The sequence below is a fragment of the Hoplias malabaricus genome, chromosome 1 (assembly GCF_029633855.1).
Source record: "Hoplias malabaricus isolate fHopMal1 chromosome 1, fHopMal1.hap1, whole genome shotgun sequence".
Taxonomy (NCBI): Eukaryota; Metazoa; Chordata; class Actinopteri; order Characiformes; family Erythrinidae; genus Hoplias; species Hoplias malabaricus.
This window is the reverse complement of record NC_089800.1, coordinates 2,617,623-2,635,252: the sequence shown is the minus strand read 5'-3', so window position 1 is coordinate 2,635,252 and position 17,630 is coordinate 2,617,623. Positions and strand designations below refer to the sequence as shown.

Below are 17,630 nucleotides of genomic sequence, written 5' to 3'. Positions count from 1 at the left end.
GCTGCGGTGATTGTTGGTGGTGTAGCACATAAAGTTCACATGGAACTGGTGGCACTGAGCATGCATTAACGGTGCCAGTGGGGATAGGTACAGCCTTAGTCACCAGGGAGGCAAATGTGGATATAAGGTTGATGATGGTAAAGGGTAAGCTAGGACTGTAAAGCCAGCTTGGAGGGGTGTGGTTCTGGGACGCCAGACTTCACTGTTGTCTTCTGGAGGTGTCATGGGCTTAATTGGTGCCTACCTGATGACCCCTGTGAAGAGCTAGTGATACAGTGGGAGGGTCGGGTTCTCACGGGACTGGGCTCAATGAGTAACCTTAGTTGTTAAGGGCAGCTGGGTGCTGATCGGATCATAAACAGCCACAGCAACCTTAGTGTTGAGGTGTAGGAACAGTTGTGTGGCTGCAGGTTGGAGGAGAGTGGGGTGGGCCCTATGTGACGCTCTAATGGATCGGCATAGGATATTTTACATCTTGTGTATGATTATAATAAACGCTCCAGGACCCCTCTCTGAATATGAGTGTCTTCAGTAGGATTTTGGTATCAAAGGAATAGTGTTTTCATTTAGCGTCCGTACTTCTTCCAGACGCAGCCATCGCAACCAGACGATGAAAGAGGGAGGCAAACAATACTTGTGTTGTTTTTATGAAGATTTTTACTGAGTAAATAAGCTGAGCATCTCCATTTTTAAATTGCAACGTATTAAACACAGTCCCAAAAACACGGATTCGTACAGACAGGATTTCTGATGTCACACACCCGACGAACCAATCAAAGCAATTTGTGGGGTGGGGCCTTCAAGCTGCAGGTGAGCGTTAGGAGACATTCGTACTTGAAATAATTTGTACTTTGAACAGAAAAAAATGCAGGTTGTAATCTATGAGAGGGGTCTTTAAAATAAATAATAATAATAATAAAAAAAAACAAAGCTCCTCCCTCCCTCGCGCCATCATCATCTTCATCACACTCATCATCATCATTTTCTTCATCCTCCTCCTCCTCCTCCTCCTCCTCGGAGCGGCGGCTTCGGCGGAAGATGCTGAAGAAAAAATCGCCGCTGGTGAGTTTTAACGACAGAGGATTTACCCACGTTTAGCTTCTAATTCGTCATTCGTCCCACCTTAAATACTGCTGCGGTCCCGTTCTAAAGGCTCTGTTTCGTTCCACCTTAAACGGCGCAGCAGTTACAAAACGAGGGTGAAGTTAGCTTGTTATGGGGAATGCCCCATTCCACCTTAAACTGAACTGCGGTTATGTCCCATATGCGCTGCTCCGTTCCACCTTAAATGGTACAGTATTTACATTCTAACCGAGGCTGAAGTTAGATTTTTGTCGTAACGTAATTCCACAGTCCATCTTAAATGGTTGCTCTCTGTATTGTACAAACGAGGCCGAGCTTGGATAATTTCGAATTTGTCGTTCCACCTTAAATTGAACAGCAGTTGCATCCAAACAAGGCTTTTAGTTAGCTTTTTTATTGTAATTTCTGCCTCCACCTTAAATGCTGTTGTCTTGTTCCGTTTGTAACCGCTGCTCTGGTTCAAGTGGAACGGTCATTTTTAAGGCGGAACTGTCATTCTTAAGGTGGAACGGAATATTTAAAAATGAAGCTATCCTCATACTCGCGTGGAGTCGACCCTTTTTATAAGACCCAGGTTAGCACGCTTTGATGAACATTTTTTAGAGCTTATAAATAATGTATTTAACATAATTTAATTACAAATATTAAATCTCGCTCACGTTTGAATTCTACCGTTGGTTAAGAGTGGAATATCACTGTTGTCTTGGCGAACAGACTAACTTTCCGGTCTTTTTCGCCGTTTATGTGGTAAAGGGATGCCTTATTTGCTGCCATCTGGTGTTTATATGTTTTGTATATTAGTTATGACATGTTTAGATATGATTTATGGGTGTACAATTCTTTTTGAACAGAAATTAAGAGGTCGGTTAACAAGACGATAGGGAGCTTCAGGGCGTGTGTTCCAATCTGTCCATGCTCCCTATGTAGTGTACACTGTAGGTCGTAAAATAACAGCTTCTCCATCCAGATAGTATCTTATATTTGTGGTATTAAAACATATATATTTAGCGAGAAACTGGAGAAACTGTTTTCCACCCAGTATTAAATTTGTAGCCCATTATTTAGGCACATAGAAGGAATCGTTTCGTACCCTATGTAGGCAACAAGGAGGTATTTGGGACACACTTTTCGGCACGTATTGTCGGTTGGAATGTGTAACGACTGTTTTGTCTGATTTTATCAGCTTATCTAAGAGTCTGAAACAGCAAAAAAAGTATTTGATTTATGAACTACTGAGGAGAGATACTTTTGTAAAAATAATAAATATTATAAAATAAGGACTTCATTTGTTAAAGGTGCAGTTGAGTAGTGCGTTTTGAAAATTTCTCAGCTGCATTTACTCACTCTACAGCTCTGACCTGTTTTACTAGTCAGTAGCAAGATATTCAGCCATGGATTTCATACTATATGCTCACTAACCACTTTACTGGAGACTCCAATGGGTTTTAAATGTGTTCTAGGGCTGTCCTTGAGCTGTAAACAAACGATGCGGAGTGTGGAGACTCTTGATTTCTTTCCAGTGGTGGTGAATGGAACCAGGCATCTCCATGTGTACAACACAAACACAAGAGATTTCTAAACCACCACCACCTACAACCTGTGGTCAGACATTTAGACGAGGAGCATTTAGACGAGGATGTCTGGTTCCATTGGTCTCCACTCTCTCTCTTAGTTTCTCTAGATCATTGGTTCCCAGTCCTGCTCCTTGTGGGCCACGGCCCTGCACATTTTAGAGATGCCTCTACTTCGACACCTGTTTAACAACTCTTTCTGAAGCTAAAAGGAGTGTGAAAGTCAAGGAGAAATGTACAACGCACACAGGGCAGTGACCCACCAGGAGCAGGACTGAGAAGCACTGCTCTAGATTGAAGAATTTCACACCGAACCTCTCAGTAACTCTTTTCATCTCAGTATTATGGCATCCTCCTTGTAAGCGACTCTGCTCACCCAGTTGATGCGAGTCTAAGATTGTTTTCTAGACACAGAGGAAGTTCTGTGTTAGCTGCTGTGTCATTGAGGTTTTCTAGGTCCTGAAGATTGTTGTACTTATCAAAATACTCAAGCAAACACTCTCACACATTCTCAGTGGTGAGGGCTTTGTCGGTGTAGTCGTACATTCCCGACAGGATCAGCAGCTTATAATGACCCGCCGCGTGGTATGTAGCGTTGGAAAGTCCAGTAAGAGCTGTGTATCTTTTTTACTTTTCATGTATTTTTACTTGCTTTCGTTTCTCTTGACCTTATTTTGTGTATTAGACCTTACATAGCTTTTAATTTCCAGGGCGTATGTAGAAAAACACATTCAGATCTCTTTAATAAGTGTTTAACTATGGAACTATGAGCATGGGAGGGCCATGGAGTCGAATAACTGCAGATAAGTGTTTTTATTCAGTATTTGTAACTGTTGAGTAAACAAACAGTGTCATCATCAGCCCACACACAGACACACACAAGAGTGTGAGTAGGTGGGTGGCCTGGTAGTGTGTGGGAATAGTGTGTGCTGTTGGATTCTGTCTTAGCCTTTGTGCCGTGTGTGCATCGCGCAAAGTGATTTTCTCCACATCCAGCCTGTACGTGTTCCCGTCCCAGTCGCACTGATCGATCGGCTCTTTGGGTTTGTTATTGCAATGAATTAAAGATGGTTTGGCCTCTCGCTGTTAAAAGCAGTGGCTATGTTTTCTAATGAAGGCCTGATGTAGATGGACTTAAAGGCTAAGCACCACTTAATGGACCTCCATGAATATTTATTGTAGTTACTGACAGATATAAGTATGAATTAAAATGAAAATAGCAGCTTAATTTGCTTTAAAACGGACAATTTTATTAAATTGACGGAAAAACCCGAGCTCGCTACGGAAATTCTCGAATGCGACCGTGACGTCACTGGTGGACAACAGCTGAACAACGCCGCGGTAAAACACCGTTATGACTGACTGTTATGACAGTATCTAGCTAAATAACCAACATTATTCATGACAATAGCCTAGCAATAAGCTAAACTTAAATGTAGAGGTACCGTTATTCTTGTAAATGTGATCGAAGTCGAACTCGAATTCATCCGACACTATAAACCTCCGTAATGCAGCTACGTAGCCGAGTATAATCTGAGCACCGAGTTTAGCGAGTCAAGCTAACGTTAACTAACACCAACTAAAACAGGCGAAGTGAGTGTCCTCACCCTGTTTACCTCCATGTTACAGAGGCTCTTCAACACCTTTCGTTGGTGTCCTTACATGCCCATATTGTTGGAAAAGCGCCAGTGAAATGAGCTACAGATAACGGAGTGAGCGGAGGGTCCTTTCCAAAGTGCCCGTTTAAAGTGGACAAATTTAGTCCATTTTCTGGATATTTTGGGATCTTTGGGCCATTTGTTCACAGATGTCCCACTGTACATTGAATGATTGCAGCCAAAAACAACACACCTTTTCCTCATTCTGCATTAAATTAAGTGCAGCTTCTAGAGTGTTGTCCACCATCTACGTCACAGGCAAGACGCCTATTAGAGTTTCCCAACACCGTTTGGAGGGGGGGGGACCAACGGTCTTTTAAACCTTATTCCTTCAATTAGTAAGAAATAACATGTTTTCTGACGATCAATAAACACAAGTTAGGAACTCAAACTCCACTGTATTTATTTGTTTGACACTTTCATAGAGCTGGGGCTTAGCCTTTAAATGTCAGTGGGTCCTAGAGGGAAATCTTCATTTTGAGAAGCTCCTCTGTGATTTTATTTCTGTCTGGATCCCCCGAGGAAAAACAAACAAGGTGCATATAGGCCACGCCCTCGTCCTCATGTCATAACAGATTATTATTTACTTTTTTATTTTATTTTATGTCTATCAAAGTAAATATTTTTTTTTACACCAGAAGATTCGTCTGCTTTCTGAACTGGAGTGTGTATCTTCCATCTTTGTTTTCTCTTTTCTCTCTCTTTCCTCACCCTGTCCCTCTTGTGGATTCACAGCTCTGTGATATCTGTCTGATTCAACATTTCCCTGTCTCTGCCATCTCTCTCTCTCTCTCTCTCTCTCTCTCTCTCTCTCTCTCTCTCTCTCTCCCCCTCTCTCTCTCTCTCTCTCCTCTCTCTCTCTCTCTCTCTTTTCTCTCTCTCTCTCTCTCTCTCTCTCTCTCTCTCCCATCTATCTCTCTCTCTCTCCTGTCTATCTCTCTCTCTCTCTTTTCTCTCTCTCTCTCCCTCTCTCTCTCTCTCTCTCCCCCTCTCTCTCTCTCTCTCTCTCTCTCTCTCTCCTCTCTCTCTCTTTTCTCTCTCTCTCTCTCTCTCTCTTTTCTCTCTCTCTCTCTCTCTCTCTCTCTCTCTCCCGTCTATCTCTCTCTCTCTCTCTCTCTCCCCCTCTCTCTCTCTCTCTCCTCTCTCTCTCTCTCTCTTTTCTCTCTCTCTCTCCTCTCTCTCTCTCTCTCTTTTCTCTCTCTCTCTCTCTCTCTCTCTCTCCCATCTATCTCTCTCTCTCTCTCTCTCCCGTCTATCTCTCTCTCTCTCTTTTCTCTCTCTCTCTCTCTCTCTCTCTCTCTCCCATCTATCTCTCTCTCTCTCTCTCTCTCCCGTCTATCTCTCTCTCTCTCTCTCCCCTCTCTCTCTCTCTCTCTTTTCTCTCTCTCTCTCTCTCTCTCTCTCTCTCTCTCTCCCATCTATCTCTCTCTCTCTCTCTCTCCCGTCTATCTCTCTCTCTCTCTCTCTCTCTCTCTCTCTCTCTCTCGCTTGCTCTGTTATAACTTTATTTGAATGTGGTAAATGCTTACATCAGACGGTTGTACAGGTGTAAGGTTTTTAATTCTACATCTAACATTTTCTGGAGTTTTCACTTTTATAGACTACGAGAACTGATGCCTATTTTGGTGATATTTATAACAATATATTTAAAAAACAATAGATAGTATTTTTATAATGTAATGTCTGTAAAATGGCCGTGCTCCTGTTGCTGAGTTATTTCCAGTTCATTTTGTTCTTTATTCTGTGGCTTTCGGGATCTGACGATTCCTGTAAATGATCAGGAACGTGACACTCTTCAGTGAGAACAGAAATATTAGGTTTCTTTCCTGGAAAAATGCTTTGTGTGTGTTCTATAGTTTGCAGAGCTGTGTGTTGTTTCTTTTGTCATTTTAACAAACAAAACCGTTAGAACTGCGTCACGGCTTTGAGACAGTGGTTTCACGTCGAGTAACAGCTTTACTGCTGAGTTAATTATAATCAGAACGACTTGAATGTTGTAAAAACCTCATCGTATTAAATACGTCTTTAAAAAAGCCACACATGGGATAATATTCATGTACGTGCCGGAAAACCCATGGGGAAAACAACAGTCAGAAATGGTGTTCGGGATTGTCTCATAGAGTGTAGTAACAGATTAATCACTACTAAAATTTCAGTAAGAAATTGAGGAACCAAAATGGAGCCACCGCACAATTTAAGGTGGAATTTGAATAACATGCTTACATCATTCATTCATTCATTCATTCATTATCTGTAACCCTTATCCAGTTCAGGGTCGCGGTGGGTCCAGAGCCTACCTGGAATCATTGGGCGCAAGGTGGGAATACACCCTGGAGGTGGCGCCAGTCCTTCACAGGGCAACACAGACACACACACACATTCACTCACACCTACGGACACTTTTGAGTCACCAATCCACCTACCAACGTGTGTTTTTGGACTGTGGGAGGAAACCCACGCAGACACAGGGAGAACACACCACACTCCTCACAGACAGTCACCCGGAGGAAACCCACGCGGACACAGAGAGAACACACCAACTCCTCACAGACAGTCACCTGGAGGAAACCCACGCGGACACAGAGAGAACACACCACACTCCTCACAGACAGTCACCTGGAGGAAACCCACGCAGACACAGGGAGAACACACCACACTCCTCACAGACAGTCACCCGGAGGAAACCCACGCAGACACAGGGAGAACACACCACACTCCTCACAGACAGTCACCCGGAGGAAACCCACGCGGACACAGAGAGAACACACCACACTCCTCACAGACAGTCACCTGGAGGAAACCCACGCAGACACAGGGAGAACACACCACACTCCTCACAGACAGTCACCCGGAGGAAACCCACGCAGACACAGGGAGAACACACCACACTCCTCACAGACAGTCACCCGGAGGAAAACCACGCGGACACAGGGAGAACACACCACACTCCTCACAGACAGTCACCCGGAGGAAACCCACGCAGACACAGGGAGAACACACCACACTCCTCACAGACAGTCACCTGGAGGAAACCCACGCAGACACAGGGAGAACACACCACACTCCTCACAGACAGTCACCCGGAGGAAACCCACGCAGACACAGGGAGAACACACCACACTCCTCACAGACAGTCACCCGGAGGAAACCCACGCAGACACAGGGAGAACACTGAATAACATGCTTACTTTAGTTTTATTACAGAAGCTGATTATTGTCTTTGGTCTTGTGCGGGACGTTTGGTTCTATGGCGTATACATAGATACATACTTTATTGATCCCATATGAAATGTTGCACTATGTACAACACCTCCAACACATACTGTAGTTTCATTTATAGTTTATTTCATTGTCAGTTGTTTGGGTTTTTAGAAGCATGTGACCTTCCTGTTTCATTTTTAGCAATGAAAAATTATTCGTCACTTTTCCAAACACCGAACAAATGCTTAAATCAGTTTGTAAACCCCCTGTAGTTGGATTTCTCAGCCCTTTCTCCTGCCTGAGTCTGTCTTTTTGCCTCCGTCTCTGCTCCAACAGCCCGTGCTCCACTTTTGCGGTCTCCTCTAAATCACCTTCTGCTGCTAATGGGTTTTTCCAGAAACTAAATGGGGGTCATTATTAGGAAAGGGGGCTGGTAACTCTCTCTGAATCTGCTGTTAGATGTGGAGAGTCGTGAGAAATTGGGGAACTGGAAGTATCAGGAGAAACAGATAATGCAGATTCGGCGTATTGACGGAGCAAGACACGCTAACGTACGAGTGACCAGAAGTACTTCTAGACCAAACCTGACATGGGTCAGTTAAGGTTTTTTTAGTGCATCTGCACTCATTGTGGACTTCATTTGAGGAACCACATATGAGTTGCTCAATGCCAAGAGTATTGGGATATGAAACTGTTGGACTGGGTTTTCTGAGGCCAGGGTTAGGGTTATACAGTTACAAGCAGCTACAACTAAAGCCTATATCTATGAGCTATCATTACCTTGTCTATTTCTTTGCTGACGTTTTACGTATGGCCATTACTCTGCAAAATAACAAAATATACTGGCTCTAACTGAAAGCGTTAGGCGCTGAAATGTCGGGAATTTGAAATGTAGTGCATTATTGGAAATGTAGTTCCTGTAGTGAATGTGTGCAGTGTGTCCTGTAATTCTGCTCATCAGTCCAGGATAAAATAGACTTTTCCCTGCTGTGATTTTAGTGGGGCACAACAACATTCTCCAGTAAATTGGCGCTTATGAGGCCCCTGGTGTAATGCTACTTTGCCGTGGCAGTCACTCTCATCACTTGTAGTTAGGAGGCACTGTTAGGAGAACGTTGCTAAGCTTTACATTTACTCATAGATGTGTATGTCTCCAACACCTGTCTCCAAGGTAACGCTGCTCCTCCTTAGGTTAATGCTGTTAAGATTGAATACAAATAGTGTACCTTTTTTTTTTTAAACAATAACCGCCCTAAACAAATTGTTCCCGTGTGTTATCACGAGGCATGACGCTAGTGAAAAGACTGTCAACTTATTCTCCTATTACAATGCAGCTCGTGTTTGCTTAAGCCTCAGGATCAGAAAAAAGGAACCGCTGCTTTAGGAAGTTTTCCACACTATGTCCCTACCTCTCTGACTGTTCCTTAAAACAGGAGTCTGGGCAAACAATACTTCTTTTGTTTGTCTTTCTTTCTCTCTCTCATTGTCATATGACCCGTCATTCTTGGTGTGTTTCTTTAGAAATCGCTGCTGAAATTGATCTGTTTTGATTGTGTTCTTTTCGTCATTCTGTGCCCCCTCTAACCCCTTCCTCTTGAGATTTCTCTCTTTTCTGCTTAAAATTCCGGGCCCTGAGATGAAGGTGTTATAACCCCGGAAAGTCTCTAACACCCTCCAGGTCAGGAGCACATTCGCGGTTTGGCGCCGTTGGTGCCCTGCAGAAAGTGAAAGGCCTCTTTCTGAGGCGGCCTCTTGGGAATTTCTCATAGGAGAACTACAGAGTCTTCCCTTTTTAACCCTCCAGATACTTCCTAGTGATTTGGAAGATCAGCAAAACTGTAATCATGGTGAGTCCAACAGATTAATGTCCTTTATTGTGTTCTCCTCAGTAGCAGTTATCAGCTTTTTATTGCAACAGTTTGTTGTTGGAAACATGTTTAATCAAGTCCCAGAGGAGACCCAGTGATTATCTGTTCGTTAATAATTGTAATCGTTTTTATTAAACATATACAGTATACAGCTTCCTGGAAAATGACAGGCCCACTATGCAGTAGTTTGATAGTAATATATAAAGATGTGTATGAGTTTCAGTTTTGTATTTGCTCGTTGTTAAACTCAGACTGTGGCCACAGTCACTCTGTAGTGTGCTCTATATTTAGAGGTTCTGCTGTTTTGTGGTGGTGTCTGAAAACATAGTCATTGCACTGTAATAATCCCACAACACACTGCAGTACGTAGTGTACACACAAAGTTCCACATCACACACACAGTACCCATTTAACACAAAGTTTTGCTCTGTTTTATTTATCGTTCATTTATACAAATGTAAATGTGTGGATCTCAATCCTTTTTTAATTTTCTCATCTCCATTACCACCCTCCTCCAATCAGTGAGTCTTCCACCCACACCACAGTCGCACACAGTAACCCCCCCCCCCCCCACAGCCTCTTTAGGGTGGAGGCGAGAATGTGCTTCCTCTGAGATGCCCATCCTCTGCATCTTTTCAAGCACTGGACAGCTAAACACACCGGAGGAGAACATACACTGCCCAGATCTGTATAAACATATCTGTAAACCACCCCTCACCCCCCAAATAAGCCGGGGCTGTGGAAGTGTGATCTCCAAAGATCTCCATCGAACACCTTTGCTTTTTATGATGGCGAATGCCATCAAATCCCCGCAGCAATGTTCAGGCATCCTGTGTAAAGCCTTCCCAGAAGAGCACAGCCATGTTCTATAGGAAGTGTATGAAGTTGGTTTTGTGTGACCTGTGCTTTTTGATACGAGCCCCAGGCTTTTGTTTTTTCACGTCTCCATTTCCCTGTGTTTGGACTAAAGGGCAGCGCTATCACTATCACTGTTGAGGAATTTTCCCATCATGCACCTGGAGTTTATCTCCTGAGAGCAGGCAGAGCTCATGGAGAGACCAGATACCGGATCTAGGGTGGGGTTTTTATTATTTCTTTCTGTAAATGGACCATTTTAAACTTGCACAGGTTCAGAAACCAGGGCTGGGGTTGGTGGGGGAAGGTGATGGTGGAGGGGGTTTTAAGAGCTAAAGCTTTGGTTCTAAATGCTTTTGTTTTATTTAGCCACCCAAATCGCAATGCAAATAAAGGTGTGTGTCGAATGGCTCTGGATGAGGGGTGAAGGTGTGTGCATGTGTGTGTGTCTGTGGACATTGTGGGTTTATTTACATATGTCCAATCTGTTTGCATTTGGGTGAAATGAATAGTTTTGAATGGTAATTGTACGATTAATCGTGTCCTTTCAGAGGAGTTTGTCTAGAGAGGATTAACAATAGCCTCTGCTCTTATAGGAAGGTCTCATTATGGATTAAACTATTGCTGTGAGGATTTGGTGGCAGCCACATAAACATAAGTGAGGTCATAACAGGATGTTTGGTGATTGTTCTGGCTCGTCCCAAACACATTGAATGGAGCTCATTGGACACAGAGCGTAAGCAGCAATCAAATTACATTTTTTCCATTTCATGGTACCGACTCTACTGCACTCTACAAGACTCTGCTTTGGTTTTCCACTCCCACAGCTTCCCCACAAAATGTATCCGGTGTCGTCTCAAAACCCCATCTTTAACAGGAACAGTGGTCTTTGGAAACCACAACAACGGCGGCGGTAACGTTAAGCGGTGTGTACTCATGGTGTATCGGCGTGTTGTTGTTGTTTGGGACTGAACCCAGCTCCGTCATCAGTTCAGACAGATCAGTAGAGTTTGTTCCTTCCTTGTTGCAGCGTCCAGCTCTCGCTGGATTCTTTCGTCGGCCACCGATCCAAGGAGCGTTTGAACCTCTTCAAAAGACCGCGGCGTCATTTTATGAGCTGCCGTCGTGAGTCGGATAAAAACAAACGTGATCTCTGCTGCAGCTGGAGATTTTACAGATGGAGAGTTGGTGCTGGTCGTCTGCGTTGCGTGGCGTAGAGTAACGACTCTCTCTGGACAATCAGCGCTCTGCAAGGTTTACACGCCACGGTTTAGTCCCTACTCGACTCGCTCTGAACCACGAGAGAACAGCCACTAAACAAGAACCCGCTTCCAGAACCAGGACCTGATTCACCTGGTGGAGAAGCAGAGTAGGGACCATGCAGTGGAAAATCACCAATGGAGAGGGTGACCTTGTACCAGCTGCAGATGGTGTGTGTGTGTGTGTGGCCCAGTTTTGTCATAAAGAACACAATGTTGAGGTCAAACTTTTTTTTTTTTTTTACACCAAGTATAAAATAGATGCTTCGCATTGAACCTTTGCTGGTCAGGCTGAGTGATGCATGTGACAGGTTTATGCAGTAAATGATATGATGTTAATCATGTACGGTCAGGGATGTGCTGGTGGAAGAGCATTCAGCTAAAAGCGAGTGGATTCGAGCGGATCCAATGCAGTGGAAAAGCACCATTAGTGGTCCTGAGTCCAGAAAATAAAAAGCCCTCAGTGTGGTCAAAAATTAACTAGATGCCATTCAGATGTTCTTTTTGGCTGCCGTTTACTGAGACTGTGTTCAAAACGCTTCAACAACCTCAACAGAAATGTACAATACTAAAGTCTTGTAGACTGAATAGTAATGTTGTTGTATGCTAGTTTTGTTTCCAAATATATGGATCATGTTCATTTTCCAAAACATATTCCAATGCATTTTAAATAATATTATAATATATATATATTTGGGCGGCACGGTGGCGCAGCAGGTTAGTGTTGCAGTCACACAGCTCCAGGGTCCTGGAGGTTGTGGGTTCGATTCCCGCTCCGGGTGACTGTCTGTGAGGAGTGTGGTGTGTTCTCCCTGTGTCTGCGTGGGTTTCCTCCGGGTGACTGTCTGTGAGGAATGTGGTGTGTTCTCCCTGTGTCTGCGTGGGTTTCCTCCGGGTGACTGTCTGTGAGGAGTGTGGTGTGTTCTCCCTGTGTCTGCGTGGGTTTCCTCCGGGTGCTCCAGTTTCCTCCCACAGTCCAAAAACTCACGTTGGTAGGTGGATTGGCGAATCAAAAGTGTCCGTAGGTGTAAGTGTGTGTGTGTGTGTGTGTCTGTGAAGGACTGGCGCCCCCTCCAGGGGTCCAGTGATCCATGATTCCAGGTAGGCTCTGGACCCACTGCGACCCTGAATTGGATAAGAGTTACAGATAATGAATGAATATATATATATATTTTTTATTTTTTTTTATTTTTTTTTTTAAGTGTAAAGTATTAGTGGAAAATATCTGAAATATTCTCCAGTGCCAAAACATTTATAAAACATTAATAGTAATTAATTATAAAGTATAACTTTTGTATCAAATATAATTAATATTGAGCAATATTATCGATGTATTAGGTGAGCCCTACGATTCCGTTTATGGCCCATTCACTAATTTACCAGCAGCAGCAGGAGAGTCTGATCCAAGTCTAAGCACTTGTCATCTTTAATTAAGGGGAATCCTCTCCAACACACACACACACACACACACACTTATGTAAGACTCTTTTATCTGCTGTGTGTGAGAGAGAGTGTGTAGAAGTGTGTGCAGGGGTTCCTCTGTTGATTTGAAGGATTCATACCGGATGAACAGGTTAAATCAGAGAAACAGGTAGATCTTTTTTTTTATTATTATTATATTACACCTATTCCCGCCTTCCATTTGTCTTTTCCCTGTATCCGTGTAACGTCAGTGGGAGTTAAAATCCGGGTTTGTCTTAACCCACTTAACAACGGCCTCCAAAATAGAAGCAAGGAGGTCGTCCCGTGAGTGTCAGTGGGATTGATTTATCTGTGAGTCATTCATTCATGGATTTTAAGGATTTCTGTGATTTTATTAATATTCTGATCCCGTATTTATTTTTTCCCCATGCTTCACGTCTCAGAATTTCAGTCCGAGGGGAGAATGGCTAATAAATAAACAAAGTGATGGAAAGTTTTCTGGACCTAGAGGTATTAAAGTCACATTAGTGGACAGTGGTGGTAAATGGAACCAGACGTCCTCCTCTAAAGGCCTGTGATTGGAAACAGACATGACTCTGTCCACATTTAGAGGGGTTTAACCCAGTGCTGATCATATAGTAGCTCTTTGTAGTTCCACAGTTATAGATTGTGGTCCTTCTGTTGCTCTGCATACTTGCCCCCTGTTCCTCAGCGCTCAGGACCCCCACAGAGCAGGTGTGATGTGGTAGTGGATCATTCTCAGCGCTGCAGTGACACTGACGTGGTGGTGGTGTGTTAGTGTGTGTTGTGCTGGTGTAGAGTGGATCAGACACAGCCGTGCTGCTGGAGTTTTCATTATGTTTCTTCTCCATTGTACTGTGATTTCAAGAGGAAATATTCCCATCGGAGACTTCTCCTTTAACCCCAGCACTTTCCTAATGGAGCTGAAACTGAGACCAAACTGATTAGGGTCTGGTTTCATCGGATGTAGTGCATCTGTTTCGTTTTCCTCTTCCATTTTAAAGGAGTGGCAATAGCTGGCTTTGTTGGATTTATTTACACTGCTACACATTAACATACAACATTTTGATTGCAGATTTCTCTATGTAATGTTTATTTATTTGTGGAATTTAATGAATTTTAAGGAATGTCCTTACAGACAGTCACCCGGAGGAAACCCACGCAGACACAGGGAGAACACACCACACTCCTCACAGACAGTCACCCGGAGGAAACCCACGCAGACACAGGGAGAACACACCACACTCCTCACAGACAGTCACCCGGAGGAAAACCACGCGGACACAGGGAGAACACACCACACTCCTCACAGACAGTCACCCGGAGGAAAACCACGCGGACACAGGGAGAACACACCACACTCCTCACAGACAGTCACCCGGAGGAAACCCACGCAGACACAGGGAGAACACACCACACTCCTCACAGACAGTCACCCGGAGGAAACCCACGCAGACACAGGGAGAACACACCACACTCCTCACAGACAGTCACCCGGAGGAAACCCACGCAGACACAGGGAGAACACACCACACTCCTCACAGACAGTCACCCGGAGCAGGAATCGAACCCACAACCTCCAGGTCACTGGAGCTGTGTGACTGCAACACCTACCTGCTGCACCACCGTGCCGCCCCGTTATTGTAACTTGGATAAGTAAAACAATGTAGGGCTGGTACTGAATATTTTCTATTCTGTACTAAATTAGCGTTTAGTGAACCGAGTTGTGTATATATCTGCGTGAAAATGGTTGCTCATTTCTACTCTGAAATCTGAAAGTTTGTGGCGGTTGTGTTTGTAAATCCTGTCCGAGAGGAAAGATTGGATTATGATGGTTTTATCTTTTGTGGTGAAGCACATCTGTGAAGTTGCGGCGTGTGTTAATCCACTAACGTTCCCCTTTTTTTCCACGGAGATTAGATTCCACTGACATTAATACTGCAGAGGGTCTCTCAAAAACAGAGGAAATACAGTACTGTGATTTTTTACTGGGGCACGTCAAGCCGGAGAAACGCCCAAATCCATCAGCGTTCACTTGCGCTTTCCGTGCGACGTGGTTAAAAATAGAGCTGCGTCTGTTTTAGGGCAAATGTCTGTTCTTTCACATAATACTGTGTCCTACATCAGAGCGCAGAATGTGCAGAGCAGTGGGGGATAGGCTAAAGGGTTCTCAGCTTTTTCCGCCTATTTCCCTGTATCTGATCCACTGTCACGTGTACAATCGCAACAGAAAATCACTGTGTTTTTAATTGCGTATCGTTCCATCCCCGTACCCCCGAGCCCACCGCTGGTTAAACCCTGATACCGTCTTCACTGATGTATTTCTGTTTGTGTTGTTGCAGCTTGCTGAGTGTAAACCCGGGTGTGAAGATGAGAACATGGTTCCGGTACTAACCTCGAAAAAAGCCAGTGAACTTCCTGTGAACGAGGTTGCGTGTGCACTGCAGGTAACAACACTGCTGCAAATGTTTGTCCAGGATGTGAAGCTCTTAACCATTGTAAGAATTGCCTGAAACTAAAGCTGATTTTCTGATGTCTCTTTGTGTTTTGGGCTGATTTACCTCGCTTTTCCCCCTCTTCTCCACAGTGGAACACAGTTCTGCTTCTTTAGCCCCACAGCAGCGTTCTCCCCCGTCTAAAGAGCACTGTTCCTTTAAATGATACTGAGCCGCTCGCTGTTCACCCCGACCCTGAGCTCACAGCAGTGAAGAGCGAGTAGCAGAAGCTCTTGTTTTTTAGCTGTTTTCACTCTGTTCTCTTTCTACTCCGTATTTCTTTAACCTCATCTTTGCTGTGATTGGACAGACTCAGACGAGGGGGCGGAGCCATTTTAAAGTCTCGGCACTTGACGTTTTCTGACTTGGCATACAGAAAACTGACTGGGGGGTCTTGTGTCACAGTGTGTGGGTTGGTGGACCTCAGATCTCCACATTAATGTCAATGTGCCCAGAACAAGAGATTTCTTCATAACGATAGCTATTTTAATGAGAAACTTTTCCGTACACAGAACTTGATCAAGTAAAAAAATGTCAAGGCCCTGTTTTTTTTTTATTATTTTTTTTTTTAATAGAAATCTTCGCTCTGAGGGATGCTGCTGCTCAGAGAAATGGAGATTTGGTTTCAGAGCACTTTCTTCTTTCTTTCTTTCTTCGTTGATGTCCATGGAGATTGGTTAATGGATTTATTAGCTGTATCTGCTCTAATGGATTTATTCTGTGTGTCTTCAGCGCCAGGAACCTTGCCGAGTTGTCATGGCTACATTGGGGAAGGCGTTATTTTGGGAAAGCTGTGTATCTCTGAGTACATTTCCTCTGATAATTTCTCCTCTCTCTGGTTCCCTGTGTCTCTAGGCTGACCTGCAGTTCGGTCTAACTTTGGATGAAGTGAGTCGGAGGAGAGCGTATCATGGCTGGAACGAGTTCGACATCAGCGAGGATGAGCCGCTCTGGAAGAAGTACATCTCTCAGGTGAGACAGCCACATCGCTGAAGGACAGAAGGAGGATAGTTGTATTAAACTGTTCCTGAAAATTTTCTGAAGGATTTCATTCATTCATTCATTGTCTGTAACCCTTATCCAGTTCAGGGTCGCGGTGGGTCCAGAGCCTACCTGGAATCATTGGGCGCAAGGCGGGAACACACCCTGGAGGGGGCGCCAGTCCTTCACAGGGCAACACACAGACACACACACACATTCACAACTACGGACACTTTTTGAGTCGCCAATCCACCTACCAACGTGTGTTTTTGGACTGTGGGAAGAAACCGGAGCACCCGGAGGAAACCCACGAAGACACAGGGAGAACACACCACACTCCTCACAGACAGTCACCCGGAGGAAACCCACGAAGACACAGGGAGAACACACCACACTCCTCACAGACAGTCACCCGGAGGAAACCCACGAAGACACAGGGAGAACACACCACACTCCTCACAGACAGTCACCCAGAGGAAACCCACGCAGACACAGGGAGAACACACCACACTCCTCACAGACAGTCACCCGGAGGAAACCCACGTGGACACAGAGTGAACACACCACACTCCTCACAGACAGTCACCCAGAGGAAACCCACGCAGACACAGGGAGAACACACCACACTCCTCACAGACAGTCACCCGGAGGAAACCCACGTGGACACAGAGTGAACACACCACACTCCTCACAGACAGTCACCCGGAGGAAACCCACGCGGACACAGGGAGAACACACCACATTCCTCACAGACAGTCACCCGGAGGAAACCCACGCGGACACAGGGAGAACACACCACACTCCTCACAGACAGTAACCTGGAGCGGGAATCGAACCCACAACATTTAGGTCCCTGGAGCTGTGTCACTACCTGCTGCGCCACCATGCCGCTTCTGAAGGATTTAAAGATGCTAATGATTTGGACACAAATGTTTGGGATTGCTGCACTAAACGACCTGTTTTATCCCATGTTTTCTGACTGCACACTGCAGATGTTCCTGTGCTGGTGTTGGTCCCACTGGTGTACTCTGTTCCTAACATTGCTTTGTTTCCTCAGCGCTTTGTGCTGATTGGATGAATCTAAGACCCCAAACCCAGCTCAATACGAAGAGCTCTTCTCGCTCATGTGAAGCGCCTCGAGCCACTGCCTTCCTGTTCTTTCTGAATTCATTACACGTCTCCCTCCCTCCCTCCCTCTTGTCCTTGCAGTGTTGCC

General features: G+C 44.7%; 1 protein-coding gene across 3 annotated transcripts in view; it reads left to right on the top strand.

Moving 5' to 3' along the window:
* Positions 1–17,630, top strand: part of atp2c1 (ATPase secretory pathway Ca2+ transporting 1) — a 38,292-nt gene that overhangs the window by 5,107 nt on the left and 15,555 nt on the right. Inside the window, exons 1-3 of one of the 3 annotated variants that reach the window (XM_066643304.1) lie at positions 970–1,062; positions 15,281–15,385; positions 16,289–16,405. In XM_066643304.1, the coding sequence (XP_066499401.1) occupies positions 1,039–1,062; positions 15,281–15,385; positions 16,289–16,405 (246 nt within the window). In that variant the 5' untranslated portion in view covers positions 970–1,038. Of the gene's footprint in view, positions 1–969; positions 1,063–1,198; positions 1,292–15,280; positions 15,386–16,288; positions 16,406–17,630 lie in introns of those variants that run through there. The other 2 variants (XM_066643313.1, XM_066643295.1) reach the window with 2 other exon arrangements.